This window comes from Lipotes vexillifer, unplaced genomic scaffold (genome assembly GCF_000442215.2).
Source record: "Lipotes vexillifer unplaced genomic scaffold, Lipotes_vexillifer_v1.1 scaffold393, whole genome shotgun sequence".
Classification (NCBI taxonomy): domain Eukaryota; kingdom Metazoa; phylum Chordata; class Mammalia; order Artiodactyla; family Lipotidae; genus Lipotes; species Lipotes vexillifer.
In genome coordinates this window covers 2,516,688-2,536,780 of record NW_006774564.1, presented here as the reverse complement: position 1 = coordinate 2,536,780, position 20,093 = coordinate 2,516,688, and the positions used below count along the sequence as shown (strand labels likewise).

The following is a 20,093-nucleotide window of genomic DNA, read 5'->3' as shown; positions in this document are numbered from 1 at the left end:
TACAATGTTGTGTTTAGTTTCTGCTGTACAGCAAAGTGACTATTTACACGTATCTATATATTCTTTTTCATATTCTTTTCCATTATGGTTTATCACAGGATATTGAATATAGTTCCCTGTGCTATACAGTAGAACCTTGTCAACAAATACTTATTGATAGCTATTGTGTGTCAGACACTCTTCTGAGCTCTTTGGCTGCATCAGTGAGCAAAAACAAAGATCCCTGTTCTTCTGGAGCTTATATCTGATCTGCAGTGAGGGCAGGGGCAGAAATAGACAATAAATACAACGAATAACTAAGTTATAAAGTGTGTTCGAAGGTGATATGTGCTATGGAAAAAAAAAAGTCATTCAGGATTTGAGGATCAGTGGGACTGAGGGGACTGGATTACAACTGTAAACAGGGAGGTCAGGGCAGTAGGGATAATAGCAGGGGGCCTTGTGGGACTAAAGGGAAGATGCAAGTAAAGTGCCCAGTCCAGAGCCTGGCACATGGGTGGTCATAAGCCCTCATTAGCGGCAGCTGTTATCACGGTACCAGTCCTGTCTCCTAAGAGTCCCCAACCAAGACTGTGCCCAAAATGGACAAGCAGCTTAGTTACAGACAGGTTAGACCTCAGGGTCGCTTGTAGGTAGAGGTAACAACTGACTATGTAGGGGGATTAAAGGAAGGCCAAAAAGGCATCCTTAACTCTGTGATTCTGCCTCATGCCTGCAATTTTACCTTTAGGGATTTGCTCTTTCAAGTAAAGATTGGTGTTAAACTCTTTTGAGTGTGGAACTTTTTTTTTTTTTTTTTTTTTGCGGTACGCGGGCCTCTCACTGCTGTGGCCTCTCCCGCTCCGGACGCGCAGGCTCAGCAGCCATGGCTCACGGGCCTAGCCGCTTCGCGGCATGTGGGATCCTCCCGGACCGGGGCACGAACCTGCATCCCCTGCATCGGCAGGCGGACTCTCAACCACTGTGCCACCAGGGAAGCCCGAGTGTGGAACTTTTGATTCAAACAAAACCTAAACTGAGAAGACTAGCACGTTAGATTTTTAAAAACAACCTTGCTCCATTAAAGTGGGGAATCCCCACTCCCCTTTGAAGGGTCTGGCTTTCTAAACCCCTAGACTCTGGAGCAGAATTTGAAAGTGCCTGGGTTAAAATATTTCAGCCCCCTGTTAAAAAGTGAACAGCCTGTTGTGGGGTAAAAATATTAAGCCATTTAAAAATTACGAATGCATTATTATAGATTTCAATGATTTTCCTGTGTGTGAGGGGATGGATAACAGACTCCTTAGAGGATCTGATGAAAACAGTGCCCAGAAAAATGCATATACCTAAAATTCTGTATCTGGTTGTATGGGGAAAGTGGTCCAGGATCCTAGATTAGAGATCCCTGTCTTGTGTGAGATGTATTTATCTGATTTGCTTCCAAATGGGATAAGTATTTAAGTCTTGAGGCATAGAAGAGTGAGTTTTGAAAGAGGGCGGAAGGAGAAAAAGATCTAGTGGGGAATCAGAATCTTGGAGGTAGAGCCCAGGAATCTGTATTTTTAATGTGATCTCCAGACGGTTGTGATAATCAGACAGATGTAGGCACCAGAGGTTGAGGGCTGGTATGTCTAGGCCTTTAGGGCCCAGGAGACACTGCTACTGAGTCAGCAGTCTTAAAAGGGTGGGAAGGAGGGAGGGAGAGAAGGGAGGTAAGAGGGAGTCTCTCCAGTCTAATGGCTGGAACAATAGGAAAGGCCCTGAGAGGTCAAGGTCACTGTGTCTCTGAGTCTCAGCGGATCATCCACCCAAAACCTGAGTGAAGACACTCCAAAGCCAAAAGAACAAAGAACAGGAGTTTGGGAAACCATCCAGCTAGGGCTGGGCCACAGAGAAAGTCTCTTTGGGGCCCTGATGTTCAAATTCTGACATTTCACCGTGGTTTTCCATGTTCTGTGCTAAGTAGAGCTCACTCCTCCCTCCCAGCGAAGGGCTGGTCTCTCCTTGACAGTCAGGACTGTTTAATGGGATCTGCTCCCGTCTAGGTCAGAGGCTTTCCAAGCAAAGTGGCATTTGCAGCTGAACCAACAAATACCTGCTGACCCCACTGTACCAGCTCAGGTGTTTGCCTGGTGCACCCGGCCCCCATATTGACATTCTCCCCAAAGGATCTGCCCTTCAGGGATGGTGAGAGGAGAAGGGGCTGAGCCTGCAGCTGGGGGAAGAGCAGGAGGGGGCCTCCTCCAGACCCCAAGGCCTCTAGTCAGAAGCCGGGTTTACTTAAGAACCTGTTTCTTGACGCAGGCCCTCTCCCAGCCAAGACAAACCCAAGTTGTGTTGATCGCCTGCTTCCTTGGTGGCTGTGACTTTGTGCAGCAAAGCTGTGACTGTGTGACTTTGTGCAGCACTGGCTGTGACTTTGTGCAGCACTGGCTCGGTGACTCTAAGGCTCAGAATCTGAGACTCTGCTTGGCTTTGTCTGTTCTGTCTGTGGGGGACGGTGGCCGAGGGGTTACCACTCTCCCCAGCAGTCTCTGGGCGGTGATTCTTTGTTTTACTGTCATTGTTTTACTCAAGTGTAGCCATTTATCCAAACTGAACAAGTTAAGATTTGTGCATTTCAATGTATAGGAATTTTTGCTAAAAATAAAAAAAACCTAGAAAAAATAACAACTTCGAGTGGGGAGGAGTGGATAGAAGTAAATGAGGACTGCGTAGAGGTAGATGAGCAAGAATGGCAGAAACTGATAAGTATGGAGGTTGGGTGACGGGTACGTAGGGGTCATCATATTCTGTCTTTTTAAAATATATATTTGAGGGACTTCCCTGGTGGCACAGTGGTTAAGAATCTGCCTGCCAATGCCGGGGACACGGGTTCGAGTCCTGGTCCGGGAAGATCCCACATGCCACAGAGCAACTAAGCCTGTGTGCCACAACTACTGAGCCTGCATGCCACAAGAAGCCCACGCGCCTAGAGTCCGTGCTCCACAAGAGAAGCCACCGTAATGAGAAGCCCGTGCGCAGCAACGAAGACCCAATGCAGCCAAAAATAAATAAATAAATTTATAAAAAAATAAAAATATATTTGAAATTTATTGTAGTAAAAAGTGAAGAAATAAAAAAGACTTAGAAATGTCTGTTTTCTCTTAGAAATATCCTCCCCGATCAAGAATCTTAAAGAAACTCATACTCTTTACCCTAGTAATCCCACTTCTGGGAATCTCTCCAAAGGAAATAATCAGAGATACACATAAAGCTTCATTGTAGTGCTATTTAAAATAAGGAAAAATTGGACAAAACTCAATGTCTGACAACAGGAAAATGGTAAGAGAAATTATGGTGCAACCTTAAAGACACAGGAGAGTGCTTGTGACCTAAAATGTAAAAAAAAGTCAGAAGAAGAAACCACATACCATATGATCTTCATTTTGTTTTTTATTTATTTACTTTAGGCTGTGTTGGGTCTTCGTTGCAGTGCGCGGGCTTTTCATTTCGGTGGCTTCTTTCGCTGTGGAGCACGGGGCTCTAGGCACGTGGCTTCAGTAGTTGTGGCATGTGGGCTCAATAGTTGTGGCTCACGGGCTCTAGAGCGCAGGCTCAGTAGTTGTGGCGCACAGGCTTAGTTGCTCCGCGGCATGTGGGATCTTCCCTGACCGGGGATCAAACCCGTGTCCCCTGCACTGGCAGGCAGATTCTCAACCACTGCGCCACCAGGGAAACCCCTTCATTTTGTTTTTTAAAATGCATATGCATGTATAGAAAATGAATTTGAAAAGAAATACAATAAAACATTACAACTAGTGATCTCTGCTTGGTAGGCTTATGGCAGATTTTAATTCCCTTTTTAATTCTAGCCTGTATTTTCAGCTTTTCTACAATTAACATTTATTACTTTGATAATTATTTTAAAAACTGAGAAGTGCCTTTTTTTTTTTTTTTTTTTTTTTTTTTTTTTTTTGTGGTACGTGGGCCTCTCACTGTTGTGGCCTCTCCCGTTGAGGAGCACTGGCTCCGGATGCGCAGGCTCAGCGGCCATGGCTCACGGGCCCAGCTGCTCCGTGGCATGTGGGATCTTCCCAGATGGGGGCATGAACCTGTGTCCCCTGCATCAGCAGGCGGACTCTCAACCACTGCACCACCAGGGAAGCCCAGAAGTGCCATTTTGAAGGAAGAGGGGAAAAGGTGGAAAGAAGAACAGATTTCCATGCACACACCAACCATAACATAATGAGGTATTGGAACTGGAAGGAATCTTAGAAGCTAGAAATCGCCTAAATCCAACTTCCTCATTTTACAAATGAGAAGACCAAGGCCCAGAGTGTCAAATGCACAACTAAGCCATTTGTTCTTAGTCTCTCTGACTGCTTGTTTTAGCAGCTCACTGAGCCCTCATGGCCCCAGGAGCTTTGCAGCCTATGCCATACCCACAATGTTAACAACTGGAGGCCCTGTTTGGGAAGCAGCCCTTGGACTCTCCAGTCAGTCTGGGCCACCCGTTGCCAGTGTCCTTGGCCAGCTGGGCTGGAGAAATGCCCTGGCAGGAAGAAGGCCCCTGGAACTCTAGACCCCACTGCCACCCAATCACCAGTGCTTCTCTCTCGGACAGTCGTAGCTGGCCATCTCTGTCTCCTCAGCTCTGCTGTGGCAGAGGTTACTTCTAGGCAGCTAGGCTATCTTTTTGTCAGGTCTGGCTCGTCATGACTTTCAAACCATCATGAGCTGAAAAAAAACAGTGTGGTTCAATGGTTCGTGTCAAGCTGGAGTCAGAGACATGTTGCGGTCTTTGCCAGAGTCCCTAGACACTGTCTTCATCTGTTCGGACTGCTAAAACAGAATACGATAGACTGGGTGGCTTAAAACGTGAACAGTTTATTTCTCACAGTTCTGGAAAGTTCACAGTTCTGGGAAGTCCAAGATCAAGGTGCTGGCAGATCCAGTATCGGGTGAGAGCATTCTCGCCGGTTTGCAGACAGCCGTCTTCATGCTATATCCTTACCAGGCCTGAGAGAGGGCTAGCTCTGCTTCTCTTCTTCTAAGGGCACTACTCCCTTCATGGGAGCTCCACCCTCATGACTAAATTATCTCCCAAAGGCTCCACCTACAAATACCATCATTTTAGTGCTTCAACATAAAAATTTCGGGAGGGACACAAGCACACAGTTCATAACAGACATCAAGATCCTTCTCTGGAGAAAGCGGGGCCAGCAAGAGTGTACAATGACAAATAATTGTAGAGAACGGTGGAATACCGGAAATTAGCACGTGCATAAGTGTTTATAGTCTGTCTCCTCCCCAGTGCATCCCTGCCCCACATTCCCCACCTCATACACATCTACGCTCCTTGAGAGCTGTGACTTTGTCTCAGACACCACTGCCTCACCAGAACCTAGCACAAAATAGGCCCTCAGTAAACACTTGTTGAACATGGAATGAGTGAACACCATTTTCCTAGAACGTAGAAGACCTGACAAGTTAACAGTATTTCCAGAATTTAAACATTTTAATTCCAAAAGAGCAGAATGTTTGAAAAAAAGTAGTTTTTAGCATTAATATTTATTTGCACAACTGCAATTCAATGCTTTCAAAGAGTTGTCAATAGCAAACCCATAAGCATCAGGGAACCACCGTGGGCATCTCCAGGGAGACTGTCATGATGTCCACTCCAGTCTGTTGTCTTCCACTCCTTCCTCCACTCCTCCCTCTTGAACTTGGCCATCCAATTAGCTGACATACAAAATCTTATTTGGGGGATATTTCTTAAATTTGGACTACCAGATGATCCTGCTTCTACTCTCTGGGGGACTTATTAGGATAAGTCAGAGATTGGGCATGTTCCTGTAGCATAACTTTTTTTAAAAATTGTGATAAAATACACATAACATAAAATGTACCATCCTAATCATTTTTAAGTGTACAGTTTGGGCATTAAGGACATTCACATTGTTGTGCTAGCGTCGCCACCACCCATCAACAGAATTATTTTCATCTTAAAAAACTGAAACTCTGTACTCAGGCGCCCAGCCTCTGGCAACCACTGTTCTGCTTTCTCTTTTCCTGAACTTGACTACTCTGCGCACCTCATATACGCAGAATCAGACAGCATTTGTTTGTTTGTGACTGGCTTATTTCACCTGGCATAATTTTCAGCTTTATGACTGCTGTGGATTTTGGCCGGGGAGGGGCACCAACGCCAGCCCTACGTAGAGCTGAGAAGTAAGGAGGGGCTTATCCCCAGCTAGCCCACTTTCCTGCCTCATCCTTCCCTGAGTTCCCACCGACTTCAGATCCCTACTCACGGCGAAGTGGCCTTACCCCCTCATCCCATCTCCTGCTTACCTAGAGAGAGCCTCTGATTTGCTTTGTGTGGGCCGTGTGTCCATGCCTTAGCAGAGGACAGATGGCCACCTCATCTGACAATCTCGCCTAGATGGAATAGAATAAAGGAGGGGATGTATCCTCCAAAGAGGCTCTGCTGCATGGGAGGGAGCTGTGGATGGTGGGCAGGCAAGAACCACAGGCGTCCCTGACGGGGAGGTCCTCCAACCAGGTTTAAGTGCCTTTCAGCCTTCCCATTCCACATGGTGCCAGGCTTGACTGTTTCCCCTTTGGGCCCTGTTCACAAAGGTTTTGATGCCTTGGCTTTTGTTGCAAAGTTTTCAGCAGCTTCAGTGCCAGTGCCGGGCCCCAGACACACTTTCACTGAGTGTGACTGTAGCCCACACAGGCTGCCCTCAAACACCAGCAGCCTGGAACACAGGTTACGGACTCAGATTGCCTAGGTTCGGTCCTAGCTTGGCAATCTCCAGGCTATGTGGCCTTGAGCAGGTAACTTCACCTGTTGACGCCTCAGTTCTCCCATCAGTAAAATGGCAAAATAATAATACCTACTCCATTAAGATGTTTTGAAGATTGAAAAACCTACTGCTGTAAGTGCTTGACCTGTATCATCTTACTTATGATCACAACCAACCTACTACCCGTGGGAAAAAGGCACCCAAATTCTGGGCACACTGCCTAGCATGAAGAACTTGAGCTAGATTTCAACTTTACGCACACTCTGAGTTGGGCAGCCTTCTGGAGAGCCTATATACACACTGTACACAGCAGCCTTGCCATGAGGCAGGTACTTGTGTGTCCCCATTTTCCAGATGAGGCAGCTGTGGCTGAGAGAAGTTGAGCCCCATGTGGTGATGGGGTGTGGAATCCCTTCTAGCTCACCTATTTACTTAGTGCACATGCCAAAGAAGCTAAGCACCACCTGTGCCGTGGACCACATCCCTTTGGCACCAGCTCATCAGCTTACACCTTGTGCATCTTCCATAGTAGATAGCAACCACATGCCTCTCTAGCACTTAATCTGTAGACCGGTGATACCAATCTCTAGTCTATTACTCTATCTATTACTTTGACAATCATTTAAAAAACTAAGACATGTTATTTGAAAGAAGGGAAAAGGTGGAAAGAAGCACACATTTGCATCCAGGCACCATCCTGACTTGGTGATTATTTTTTCATTTCAGCAGCCCACTCATTACCCAGACAGCAAGGACCCCAAACATTGTGGGTCTGAGTGAATCCTTCTGGAGCTGAAAGATCAGCGTTACCAATATTTGGCAAAGCAGATTCCAGCTTTGGGGGTTTTCCCTCTAATTTCTTGTGTTCCCTGGGAGCATGACATGTGGCTGGGTGATTTAGGGGAGGGCAGATTAAGTAAGATGCCCACCCCTCGTTTTCAAACCCTTCCCTTCTTTCCTCGATGAACAGGCAGCAGCCACTGCTTCCTGTGCCCCATTTAAAATTGTGATTTGTGTCATATCTTTGTGAATGGGGAGAACAAGGAATTGTATGCTGGACATATGAATTAAATCTATTCGTGTGTCTCCTTTGTGAATCTGTATATTATGCAGACTGTATGCTCTCAAAGACAGATCACTGGTTAAACTGAGGTACTGTGGGGGAATTGATTTGTTCACAGAACTCTGAATATAATTGAGGAGCGCTGCCAGTTATGTCTCTGATTTAACTGTCTGTCTAAGCCTATGTCTTGGATGGTGAGATCGCAAAGTATAGTTCAGATTTGAAACAGCTGCAGCAGAGCCAGCCACATTGGGTGGTGTAAATAGCCCCCAAGTGACATGAAGTAAAGTAGCACATATTGAAAGGGAAACTTTCTAAGGTTCGGACCCAGCATTTTCCTGGCAAACCTCCCACCAGAGCGGGACCCAGGGGACACCAAATGAAAGATGATGCAAAGAGAAGCAGGCTTGGCCCATGTGTCTCTGAGAGGCCAAATGCAGTCAGAGTGACTGAAATGATCTGCTCGAACAGATTAGATGTTTTAACACCAATTCTCAGGCCTCAAAAGCGAGCCTGGCTGCTGGCAGACAACCAACACTGCCTTGCTTAATTTTTAGATTTGGCTGTCAAATTTCTCCCAGTGTGAGTTTGTGTTTGATGGGACTTATGAGGGTGGAAGATTCCTGGTAGCAAAGCCTGAGTTCTAGCTCAGTGACTTACCAGCTGTGTGACCTTGGACAAGCCATTTCACCCCATGGAGAGTGTTTACTCATCTGTGCAATGGAGGAAACGCCCCCTGCTCTGCTTGCCTTCTGGGAGTTTAAAGATCAAATAAGATGGTGTTTGGGAATGTAAAAGCACTGTGCAGATGACAGGCATAATTACATTCGCGGACAGAACATTGAATCCGTTCTGCCTGATTCACTCAATTCTCCATTTAATTTACATACTGTGGATTTTACCCCTCTTTCTTGCAGCAAAACCCTTTGGAGAGTATCATTTTTAGACCTGAATTGATATAAGTGTAGCTGCCTTATTTATCCTCAGAGTCCTCTGGGATGAAGAAAAGAATGGAATTAAGAGGAAAAGTAGATCCAGAGTGATGGTAGCTCAAGGGCACAAAGAATTCCCACCCAGATGTTCTTTCTTTCCTAGATGACACTGACATCTAATCTAAAGCAAAAAGCTTCTCATCAAAAATTAGGCTCGGGCTTCCCTGGTGGTGCAGTGGTTGAGAGTCCGTCTGCCGATGCAGGGGACGTGGGTTCGTGCCCCGGCCCGGGAAGATCCCACGTGCCACAGAGCGGCTGGGCCCGTGAGCCGTGGCCGCTGAGCTTGCGCATCTGGAGCCTGTGCTCCGCAACGGGAGAGGCCACCACAGTGAGAGGCTCGCGTACCACAAAAAAAAAAAAAAAAAAGTTAGGCTCACAATTCCCCCAACTCCTCCTCCTCCTCCGCATCTGCTCCCTCTGGATGAAATTGCCCAGTTTATGCGTTGCTGTCCTGAGCCACACTGGCCACAACATCTAGTACCTCTAAGTGCTGGGCAGACAATATATATTTGGTAAATATTTGTAATAGAAGACAATAAAAATGGAGCTCTAAAATTGTTCTCTCATCACCTTAAGTTTCTGAAACTACAAATCAAGAAACAACATGTTTACTGTATTTCCACAAGTCTGAAATAACACTGCTTCTAAGACCGAAAGAAAGCCTGTGCTTAGTAGATGGGCCTGGAGTGAATAGCATAAGGTACAGGGAACCCCTAGTGTGTCTAAGGTTCCATGGCAGCTGCGAGAAGCCAAGCTAGCACAGGAGAAATTGAACTTTTTTTTATGTACCAAAAAGAAAGGAAAAACTCCATCAGTTAAAACATGACACGATGCTTCCTTAATTGTGTCAGTTATAAGCCACAACTTGATTTCACAGATGTTAAAATGTGAAAGAAATATGCATCTTAGAAGAGATGAAAGGCAGTCTATTTAACCCCTCGGAAAAGTAAAGATTTCTTTTTTTGGTTCTGATACATTCTTAGGTTAGCCAAGTTCAAACTGTCTCAGTTTTAGCCCCAGCTCCTTGCATTTATATATTATGGAATCATCCTTTCATATGGGTAGAAGGGGGACATTAATTCTATTTTTCTTATGGATACAGTAATACAAAGTACTTTAGGGCTTGAAAGTAGTTTTTGGTAAGTGAGGATTGTAAAATGCTTATCAGAACCAAATTCACATTAATTCTATGGACTGTTGTTTATTATGAGATTTAAAAGAGTAAGAAATGTTGAAGAGTATTTGGCACGTTTATTGTGCTTTCTTTTTCCCAGGTAGTGCTTTCTGTGATTTTTGTTGTGGCTCTTGCTGTTTTATTTAACGCTTGATTTGGCAGTTTTGTTGTTGTTATTCAGTTTATTCTTAGTTCAGGTAAAGCAACTGAGCTGTGAGTTTCCATTGCACAGAGAAATTAGGCATGAATAGGCTCATGTGATGAGAACCCATCACCTGCCTGGGCTAAATGTGACATTTTCATAAAATTCGAGGTGGGAATTCATAGTTTTTCTGGAGAAAAGGGGAGAGCATGAAGAATGCAAGGAAATCAGGGAAATAGAAATACAGCTTTTGTGACAATCCTTTGTAAATTTTTCATGGACCAGTCCCTGCTCATAAATTCTGCAGTTTGGGACAAGAAAAATTCCACCTGTTTGTAGCCTGTTCTTTAGTTACCTTCTCACATTCCTCTGGCCTATCAGGACATTTATACACAACCGCAAAGAGAGTCATTTAAAAAAAAAAAAAGGGGGGAGGTTTCTAGGGACTAGACCATGGCCAGTGGAGAGGAATGATCCAATAACTGTAGCTCCTGTACGTGTTTGATAACAATCATTTGGTTCCATGATGCCTTGTTTCCTGCCGGAGTCCCAGGGCCCGTTACTGTGATGATGAGTGTCAGTAGCCATCGTGCTGGGCAGGAAGTGGGTAGGAAGCTGTTAATGTTTGACCACTACTAATGCACATTTTGCCCACTCTTCTCTCATCTGCAGTCTGAGTACCACTACGAGTACACTGCGTGTGACAGCTTGGGTTCCAGGTGGAGGGTCGCCGTGCCGCATACCCCAGGCCTGTGCACCAGCCTTCCTGACCCCGTCAAGGGCACCGAGTGCTGTAAGCAGCCCTGCCTCTCAGCTTTGGCCTCTGCCCCAAGCCTCCTGCCATCCAAGTTAGGCACTTCCTGACAGTGTGGCTGCCTTAAGGAATCGGATCTCGCCCCGCCCCCCTCCCACCCGGTCAGTCCTCATCCCCAAACCTCTTGAGATTTGGTGCAGAAGTGTTATTTTGTGGATGCAAACTGGGTATCTCAATTTATTTTTGTTTTATTTTCAGATTTAAATCCCATGAGGGTATAGAGTAAAAATAATTCCGGCTGTGTGCCACTTAGATATTTTCTCTGTTTGCATACATTTTCTTTTTTTGACTATGCATTTCTCTCCAACCTACACTCACCAGCCACAGTCACTCATTTAGGAAAGATTGTGATTTGCAGTCGTTCTTGAAAAAGAAGCCAGAGAAGATAACTTTCTGCAGAGACAGACCTTTAACATGCACTGGGCATTACTTCAGGGAACAAGAATCTTCCCTGACTGTGGAGCTGACCGTGCAGCCGGAAAGGCAGTGACTTCCCTGCAGCTCCCACCCCACCTCTGGGACTCTGCAGCTACAACTTTGCTACCACTGGCAGCTATTTCCCCTGAGCTGTTCTTTTTAGAAACGCAAAGGGGGGCAGTGGATAACAATACAAATCAGGAACTAGAATCAAGGAATACTTGAAAATTTGGAAAGGAGATTGAGGGCATTTAAAATCTAAAATAAGCTTAGCCTAGTGCCTGGTTCAGTAGGTGAGCAAATAAATACTTGTTAAATCCGTGAATGGATATTGCTAAGATCTGAGTAGAACTGAGGTGTGACTAATGGAAACAAATGAGCCATCTTCAGTAAACTTGGCCACTTGAGCACTATGTGCACCTGCTATGTGAACCACAAAGATAAATAAGGCACAGTCTCTGCCTTCAGAAGCGTACAGTCTGGTGGAAGGAGCAGACACCCATTCATCCATTCATTTTTTTCAGCAAACCTTTATGTAGCCCCTGCTATGTCTGTGCCAGTCGCTGAGCCACCGTCCCTAGAGGAGCTCAGAGCCTAGTGGGAGGCACACATCAATATGATGTGTTGTATGAGGTGAAAAGAATGGGAGTTATGGATGCTTAGGGATCAGGAACCGCTGGGAGAACCACTCGAGCAAAAGCTTGGAGGTGGGAGAACATCAGACACATTCAGAGAAGAGCTGGGCTGGGGTGGAGGCAACACAGGGAGGGAATGGATGGGACTAGGGTGGAGAAAGGTCTGTAGTGGGAGATCAAGCCGGAAAGTTAGGTTGGGGGAAAATTGGGGAAGAATTTGAATGCCAGGCTGAGAGCTTAATTCTATAACCCAAAGTGGGGATGGTACCTGATTATTTTTTAAATAACAGAAATAATAGTACATATGAGTGTTTTAGAAAGATACTTCTGACCACCGAACGAGCAAAGACAAGAAACAGGGAACTAGTTAGGAGGACATTGCAATGGTTGAACTAACAGGTCACAAGAATCCCAACTAGTACAGTGGCAGTGGGACCAGAAAGGAGAAGACAGAGGCCAGAAACTCAAGGGGGAAGTTCAAGGCTGAAGGGCTAGGTGCCATTCAGAGGGGTCAGCACGAGAGACCATGCTCTTCACTGGAGAGCTCTCAGAATGGCTGAGGCTACCCCTTAGACCCCTTAGGAAATGAGACTGACAGGGACAAACCCAAAGTCCTGCAACAAGGCCCTAAATCTTTTTTTTTTTTTTTTTTTAATATCGGCTTTGGGAATTCCCTGACAGTCCAGTGGTTAGGACTCGGCATTTTTCACCGCCGTGGCCCAGGTTCAATCCCCCGTCAGGGAATTAAGATCCTTTAAGCCGTGTGGTGTGGCCAATAAATAAATAAATAAACAGATAGAATAAATAGAATAAAATAACAGCTTTATTGAGATATAATTTACATCAGAAGATTCACCCCTGTAAGTTATAAAGCTCAGTGGCTTTAGAATATTCACACAGTTGCATAACTATCACCACTATCTAATTGCAGAACATTTTCATCACCCCAAAAAGAAACATATCCATTAGCAATCTCTCCCCATGCTCCTTCCCCCAAGTCCCTGGTGCCACAAATCTCCATTCTGTCTCTATGGATTTGCCTATTCTGGACATTCCACGGAAGTAGAATCATACAAGATGCGCCATGGCTCCAAATCTTAGTGGGGGAAACTCCCAGGTCTCCATCCTCTGCTCCTCCCCCTAGGATGCACACAACCCACCCACCTCTCCTGCGTGGCAGCAGCCTCACCACCCACCCTTGTCCCTGCTCTGTGTTCCAGCCTTCTCTTGCAAAGCCGGGGAGTTTCTGGACATGAAGGACCAGTCGTGTAAGCCGTGTGCTGAGGGCCGCTACTCCCTTGGCACAGGCATCCGTTTTGACGAGTGGGATGGGCTGCCCCATGGCTTTGCCAGCCTCTCAACCAACATGGAGATCGAGGACAGCACCACAGATTCCACTGAGAACTGCACTTCGTGAGTCGCCCCTCTCCCCACACTCCACGCCCACCCCCATAGCCCCACGCCCCCCTTACCTCCCTGCTCCCCATATTGGGGAAGGGGCTGCAGGGAGCACTTCACAGCCTCCTCTCCTGCTCCTCGGGGTGAGGGCTAGCGCAGGCCCCCACTGGACTGCTGGACATGACATCCACATCAGCCCAGCCTTACTGACCTAAGCTTACCAGCGACTGACAGGTATTTGTGACAGGTGAAAAACACAGGGAAACAGAGACAGGCGGATAAGATCAACAAGGGTTAAATGGCCCAGTCCCTTTAAAACAAAATCCAACTGGATTTCACTGTGGAATTTTGGATCAGCCAATAAACTTCCTCAACTTGATTGCAACACCATGTGCAAAGCCTTGGGTATCTTCCTGGCTTTGGTGCTAACTTCTAAAACTGGTCTGAGTTTATGGGTTTGGGAGGATAAAGTGGGACCAGAGCTTTGATCAGTGATGTCTGAGATCTTCCAAACCCTTTGAGACCCTGATGACCAGAAAATTCTCCAGCTCAGAAGGAAATCTTTTCAGTAATTGAAAGGCTCAGTCCAGGGTGCTTACAGAATGGGTGAGCTATCCTTATCAAATCTCTGGATATTTAATTCCCGGGATGGGAGTATCCTATCCCGGGAATTAAATGATGTGCCTTCTATAGTCCAGGCACTATTCTGGATGCTTTACGTATATTAATTTCTCTAATCCTCACAAGAACGCTTGTGACAGTGAAATAGGTATTATTGTTCCCATTACACAGATGAGGCTCAGTGAGGTTCAGTGACTTGTCCTTCACTACCTAGCTTACAAGTGGGGAGACTGGAATTCACACCCGGTCCAAGCTTTCCACTGCCCCATGCTGCCACCTTCAAATAACATTTAGTGCACGCAAGGCAATATCCAGTCCTAGAGAGGAAAAATAGGGGGATGCATAGATGTAAAAGACAATCGTCCACTGCTCTCTGTTAAATATTGACAAAGAATACAGGAGAAAAGTACATGAAAGTTTCTCTTATACCCAAGCAATCAAAATGATAAAAAAGGATTAATTGTATCACACCTGGATTTCTTTTTTTTTTAACTTATTTTTTATTTTTTTTACATCTTTATTGGAGTATAATTGCTTTACAATGGTGTGTTAGTTTCTGCTTTATAACAAAGTGAATCAGTTATACATATACATATGTTCCCATATCTCTTCCGTCTTGCGTCTCCCTGCTTCCCACCCTCCCTATCCCACCCCTCCAGGCTGTCACAAAGCACCGAGCCGATATCCCTGTGCCATGCGGCTGCTTCCGACTAGCTATCTACCTTACGTTTGGTAGTGTATATATGTCCACGCCGCTCTCTCACTTGGTCACAGCTTACCCTTCCCCCTCCCCATATCCTCAAGTCCATGCTCTAGTAGGTCTGTGTCTTTATTCCCGTCTTACCCCTAGGTTCTTCATGACATTTTTTTTTCTTAAATTCCATATATATGTGTTAGCATACGGTATTTGTCTTTCTCTTTCTGACTTACTTCACTCTGTATGACAGACTCTAGGTCTATCCACCTCATTACAAATAGCTCAATTTCGTTTCTTTTTATGGCTGAGTAATATTCCATTGTATATATGTGCCACATCTTCTTTATCCATTCTACACCTGGATTTCTAAAGTTGGGAGCAATGTCTCCCATTCCTATACTTAAATCTCCTAGAAGCACCATTGTCTGAGCCAGGCAGGAGGCCTCTAACAGTCCAATTTTAATGTTATTTTAGAGTTCAATATTATGAGGCAAAATCATTAGCATGACAATGTTGGCAGCAGAGATAAAGCTGGAGAGGATTCAAGCTGGAAGGAGAGGGAATGTGTGGGTTAAGACAATCAACCCCCATTTTAGTCCTAACAGAGAATGTGACTCACCCTGGACAAGGCGCAGGCCTGGCTCAGTCGGTCAGTCGCCATGCGCATGAAAGCAGGGTTTTCTCGCTGTCTGGGGAATCAGTGAAAGTCCAGAAATCATTCTCTCTCAGTGAGGCCGGATGTGGGCCTGTTCAAAACGACTTGTGTTTCCACAGCACAGAGTGCTTCAGGGCCTGGATCTTAAGGCATCCCACGACATTCCCGGGAAGGGAGAAAAGGAGAAATGGAGAGGAAATAGCCACCTAGAGAGGGTTTGTGATTTCCCCACCGTGCCCCAGAAAGGCAATAACAGCTGCTATCAGATCACCAAGTGTCTGGCTTTCCTGCTCGACTGTGTATTTAGTGTATTTACCTGAATCCAAGCCCACTGCCCCCAAACCAACCCCCGCCAGTGGCGCCTCCCAGCTGGTCTCTGCTTCCACCCCCAGCTTCCTGCAGGCCACCGTCCGCTCAGCAGCCAGACTGATCTTCTTAAACACAAGCCCAATCACAGTACTTTGCTGCTCAAAACTCTGGATTCTGTGGATTCCCAGTGGAATAAAATCCAATAGGTTGTCACAGCCTGCGGGGCCTCTGCCCCCTGCCCCTTCTTCCAGCCTCTCTCCAGTGCCTCTCCTGCTTATAGAGCTCCCCCTGCGCAGGCCACCATGCTCCCGCCCTCCTGGCGCCTTTAACACGCTCTTTTCCAACTCTTCCCCCAGCTGACTCCTGCTTTACCCTCGGGTCTCTGCCTAAAAGTGACTGCCTCAAAGAAGCCATCCCTGACCCCACAGGCCCCTGTTACACGCACATACATCATCTTGTATTTCTCCTTATGGCACTTACCATGGTTATTACTATGTTATTAACTGCGTGATAAGTTTCTGTCTCCTCCACTAGAAATGGAATGCAAGCTCCAAGAGGGAGGGGGTCAGGGCTGTCTTGTGCTTTGCTGTGTCTCCAGTATCTAACACCTGGCCCAAAGCAGACACAAAATAAATAATTGAAAACACAGCAGGCCAACTGAATGGAGTTTCCATGGCAGGTTCCTGAGCCTTCAGGGGGTCATCCTTGGTTCCTGGGTAAATGTCCCAGGACTAAGGTGATGGAAACAGTCCTCAGATCCAAAACTGGGATAAGCAAAAGGGAATAAGAGTGAAAAGGGAGTCGTGGAAAGAATGCTGTACGTTCATGGAGGAGAAATAACAGAACACCAAATACTGTGAAGGTGAAACAAGAATGAGAGAAAGCATTAAAAGGGGTCTCAAACTTTGGAAGCTTCTAAGTTTTCCTGTACAGTTTCTTCTTTCTAACCTGAATTTATAAACAGTGCTACCCAGTGTGAGCTTGGCAGTGTGTCTGGGTGGCCACCACGTGAGAATTCCTCTTTGAAACCTTGCCTCCCTTTTCCCCAGGGCCATGGCAAAACAAAGCAAGTATAAGCAGATCACAGCTAAATGACCGAGGGCAGGTTCCTAATCTCTTCCATGCCTTGGTGTCCTCATTCTAAGAACCAGTGATAAAAATAGTACTCTTCTTAGAGGCTGTGGTAAGGATGAAATGAAATGATACTTGTAAAGATTTGGAGCGATGCCTGGCATTAGAAATCAATCAAGACATGTTATTATTGAACGTGAAACGATCTTCCCCAGGGACCGCTCTGACAAAAGTCAGAATTGTGATGCATTTTGCAAATGAAATCCACTTATGGCATCCTTTTAATTATTCATCCACCTTCAGGAGTTATTTATAGCTGATGCTGTGGAGCACATCAGCTTTAAGTGCTGTCTCTTTTAACAAGGAGAAATCAGTACCGTTAGGTTAGCTGGCTATCTTGGATGAGCTCAGCTTAGGTATTTTGGATATGCTTCCATTTGAGAATAACACTAACTGTTGAAGAGCTGGAAGTACCATGTTATTCTGACAAACACAGGGGGAAAACAGTGGACTAATCTGAGGTCCCCTGAACTGACCATTATTAATCACTGGAGACCTGGGCTGGTCTCAGGCACAGCAGTGAAATAGTGGGATTGTCTTTGATCACCGATCTCCCACATTCATCTGTTTAATGCCCCGAGTCCCTCTTATGTGCCAGGTCCAGGGCTTAGCGCTAGGGACCCAGAAGTGAGCAAGTTAAGTTTGGTCTCTGCCCTCACAGCATCGACAAGCCAGGCAGGAAGACAAGCAATTCAAGAAGAATTAAAGTATGACCAGAAGAGGAAACCAAACTGCAAATAAACTAAGAAAAGATGCTCAACCTCACTAATAGTTAAGGAAATAAGATTTAAAGCCCACTGAGACACTCTGTCCTACCGTATCATATTGGCAACAATTTTAACGTCTGACCGTTCCAGATGTGGGGGCGGGGGTGTGGAGCCAGAACAGCTGTCTCTCACTGCGGGTGGGTGTAGCTGACTCTGGAGCACAACGTGGCCATAGCTGGTAAACTTGGAGGTTCACATACCCTGTGACCCAGCAGTTCTACCCCCAGGCTTTCCACTCAAATGTGCGTAGAAGGAGACGTGCGAGAATGTTCCTAACAAGAGTGTGCACGGTAGCAAAAAATTGGAAACAATCTAGATGTCGGTCAACAAGTAATGCATAAATAAATATGGGCGAACCATAGAAAGCAATCTTATATACTGGTAAAAGTGAAAGAAGAGCTGTTATTCACGTGTGACTATGGATATGGAGGAATCCCACAATCATTATACGTGTTGAGGGAAAAAAAGCAAGTTTCAGAATCCGTGAGCACATAAGATATAAAAACGTGCAAAATGCTGTCATACAGTATATTGTTTAGAAATACATACATAATTAGTGAAGGGCAGAGAACCACATGGGGACGTCAAGCACCAAATTCTGGAAAATGGTTACTTGACAGTGGGGAAAGGTGTGTGTGATGCGGAGGGGGTTGAGATTAGCCAGGGGTACGCCAAGACTTCTGCTGTGTTGCATTTCATAAGCAGGGTGGCTGGTCTTAAATATTTCATAATATGTTTAAATGAAATACAGGAGGACTGTGATTATGAGAAAGGGAACAGTGAGAGCTGAGGGCACACGTAGCAGAGGCAGGTAAAGGAGTCAAGGAGGACTTCTCAGATTAGGTGACGTTTGCTCTAAGGCACGAGTAGGAATTTAATAGATGGAGGGAGGAGGAAGTTTGTTCCAGGAAGAGAGAACAGTGTGTGGGAAGACCCAGAGGTGAGAGAAAGTTTGGCAGAAGAATTGAAAGCAATGCTGTAGGGCTGGAGCATAGAGAGTGGGTGAGGAGTTCGTACCCCATCCTAAGGGCAACAGCGAGTCAGAGTTTTAAGCAGGGAAGTGACAGGGTCAGATTTTTGTTCTGGAGGCTCTCTCCAGCCACACTGTGGAGAAGGGATTGGAGGCAGCAGGACTGGATGCAGGGAGGCGAGTTGGGGCTGATTCAGAGCTGAGGGACATGCGGGGAAGAGAAGGAAGAGCCCTTGGGTAGAGCAGACACAGTAGAGGTATTTAGAAAACAAAATCAACATGCCTTCTCCCTTCCCCCTTCCCATAAAAACCAGTTCCTAGTAGCATCTAAAAGTGGACATTTCAAAACAAAAACCAAAACCAAAAACCAAAGAAATGGGTGGATTAGATTGGATGGACTTCTGAGTTCTGAAGAATAGCTTTATCTACTAACTTTCTTTGACAGCTTTGAGTTTGGCAAACCTGGGTTTGAATCTCAGCCCTGTCATTTGCTGGCTGTGTTATACTGGGCAAGGCACTCAACAAGCCTCCGTTGTATCATCCCTTAAATGGGGACAAAATTGCATTTCCTCTTACTGATAGAAAGAAATCATGAATATAGAATATGTAGTTCATCATCTGGGAGCTAGTAAGCAACCGATAAATATTATCTACCTCCCCCTATCCACAACCTTACCTGCCATCTAGCTTCTGGGCAGACGTTCTGCATAATGTGGAGGTACACCTACCTGTCCTCCTCTTGGCTGTACCTCCAGGCTCCTTGACTTGGAGGTCATTCTTCACTGAGCATTTTCAGGTGTAAGCTTCCACTTGTGAATCACAAGTCTGGAATTCTGCAGAGACCTAGCAGGACGTGAGACCTGCATATCGCACAAGCCCTGGTGGGCTGGGCTCCTGACTGTGAACTTGGCTCCTGTTCCCTCACAGGTCCAAGTGGGTTCCTCTGGGTGACTATATCTCCTCCAACACGGATGAGTGCACGGCCACGCTGATGTACGCCGTGAACCTGAAGCAGTCTGGCACTGTTAACTTTGAATACTACTACCCAGACTCCAGCATCATCTTCGAGTTTTTTGTAAGCCCCTGGCTGAGGGGGAAGGTGGGAGGTAAAGACCCTCCAAGGCTCAGATTCATTTACAGGAATCACACGCATAGTCCTGCCCGGGAAGTTTTCACAGTTGTCTTCCCTCTGGAGAGAACTGTGGTCAAAGTGAGCTGAGGCTTCAAAAGGCAAAGGGAAAGGTAGAAGTCAAAGGACCATGGGGGGAAGAGTAGATAGAGTCTGGGAGATTAGTAGGTGTTCTGCCCTGTTCAGACATGAAAACAGCACGTAACAGCTCTGAGTTAACGCATAATTTCTTTAGTGTCCACGTACTGACATCTTGTGTGTGAAACTAGCTCCTGCCATACTTCAAATCTCATGACTGCTGAGCTCAGTCCTCCCATAAGAAGGGCCCTCTGAAGGGCTGGGGCATCATGGGGTAAGCAACTCGTTTCCTTAGAAAGCTGAGAGACTCTGATCTCAAATTCCTGCT

General features: G+C 45.9%; 1 protein-coding gene across 1 annotated transcript in view; it reads left to right on the top strand.

Moving 5' to 3' along the window:
* The window catches only part of ELAPOR1 (endosome-lysosome associated apoptosis and autophagy regulator 1), a 68,133-nt gene that overhangs the window by 23,803 nt on the left and 24,237 nt on the right, over nt 1-20,093 (top strand). Inside the window, exons 2-4 of the mRNA XM_007449363.1 lie at nt 10,817-10,937; nt 13,231-13,423; nt 19,486-19,633. Of these exons, the coding sequence (XP_007449425.1) occupies nt 10,817-10,937; nt 13,231-13,423; nt 19,486-19,633 (462 nt within the window). The remainder of the gene's footprint in view (nt 1-10,816; nt 10,938-13,230; nt 13,424-19,485; nt 19,634-20,093) is intronic.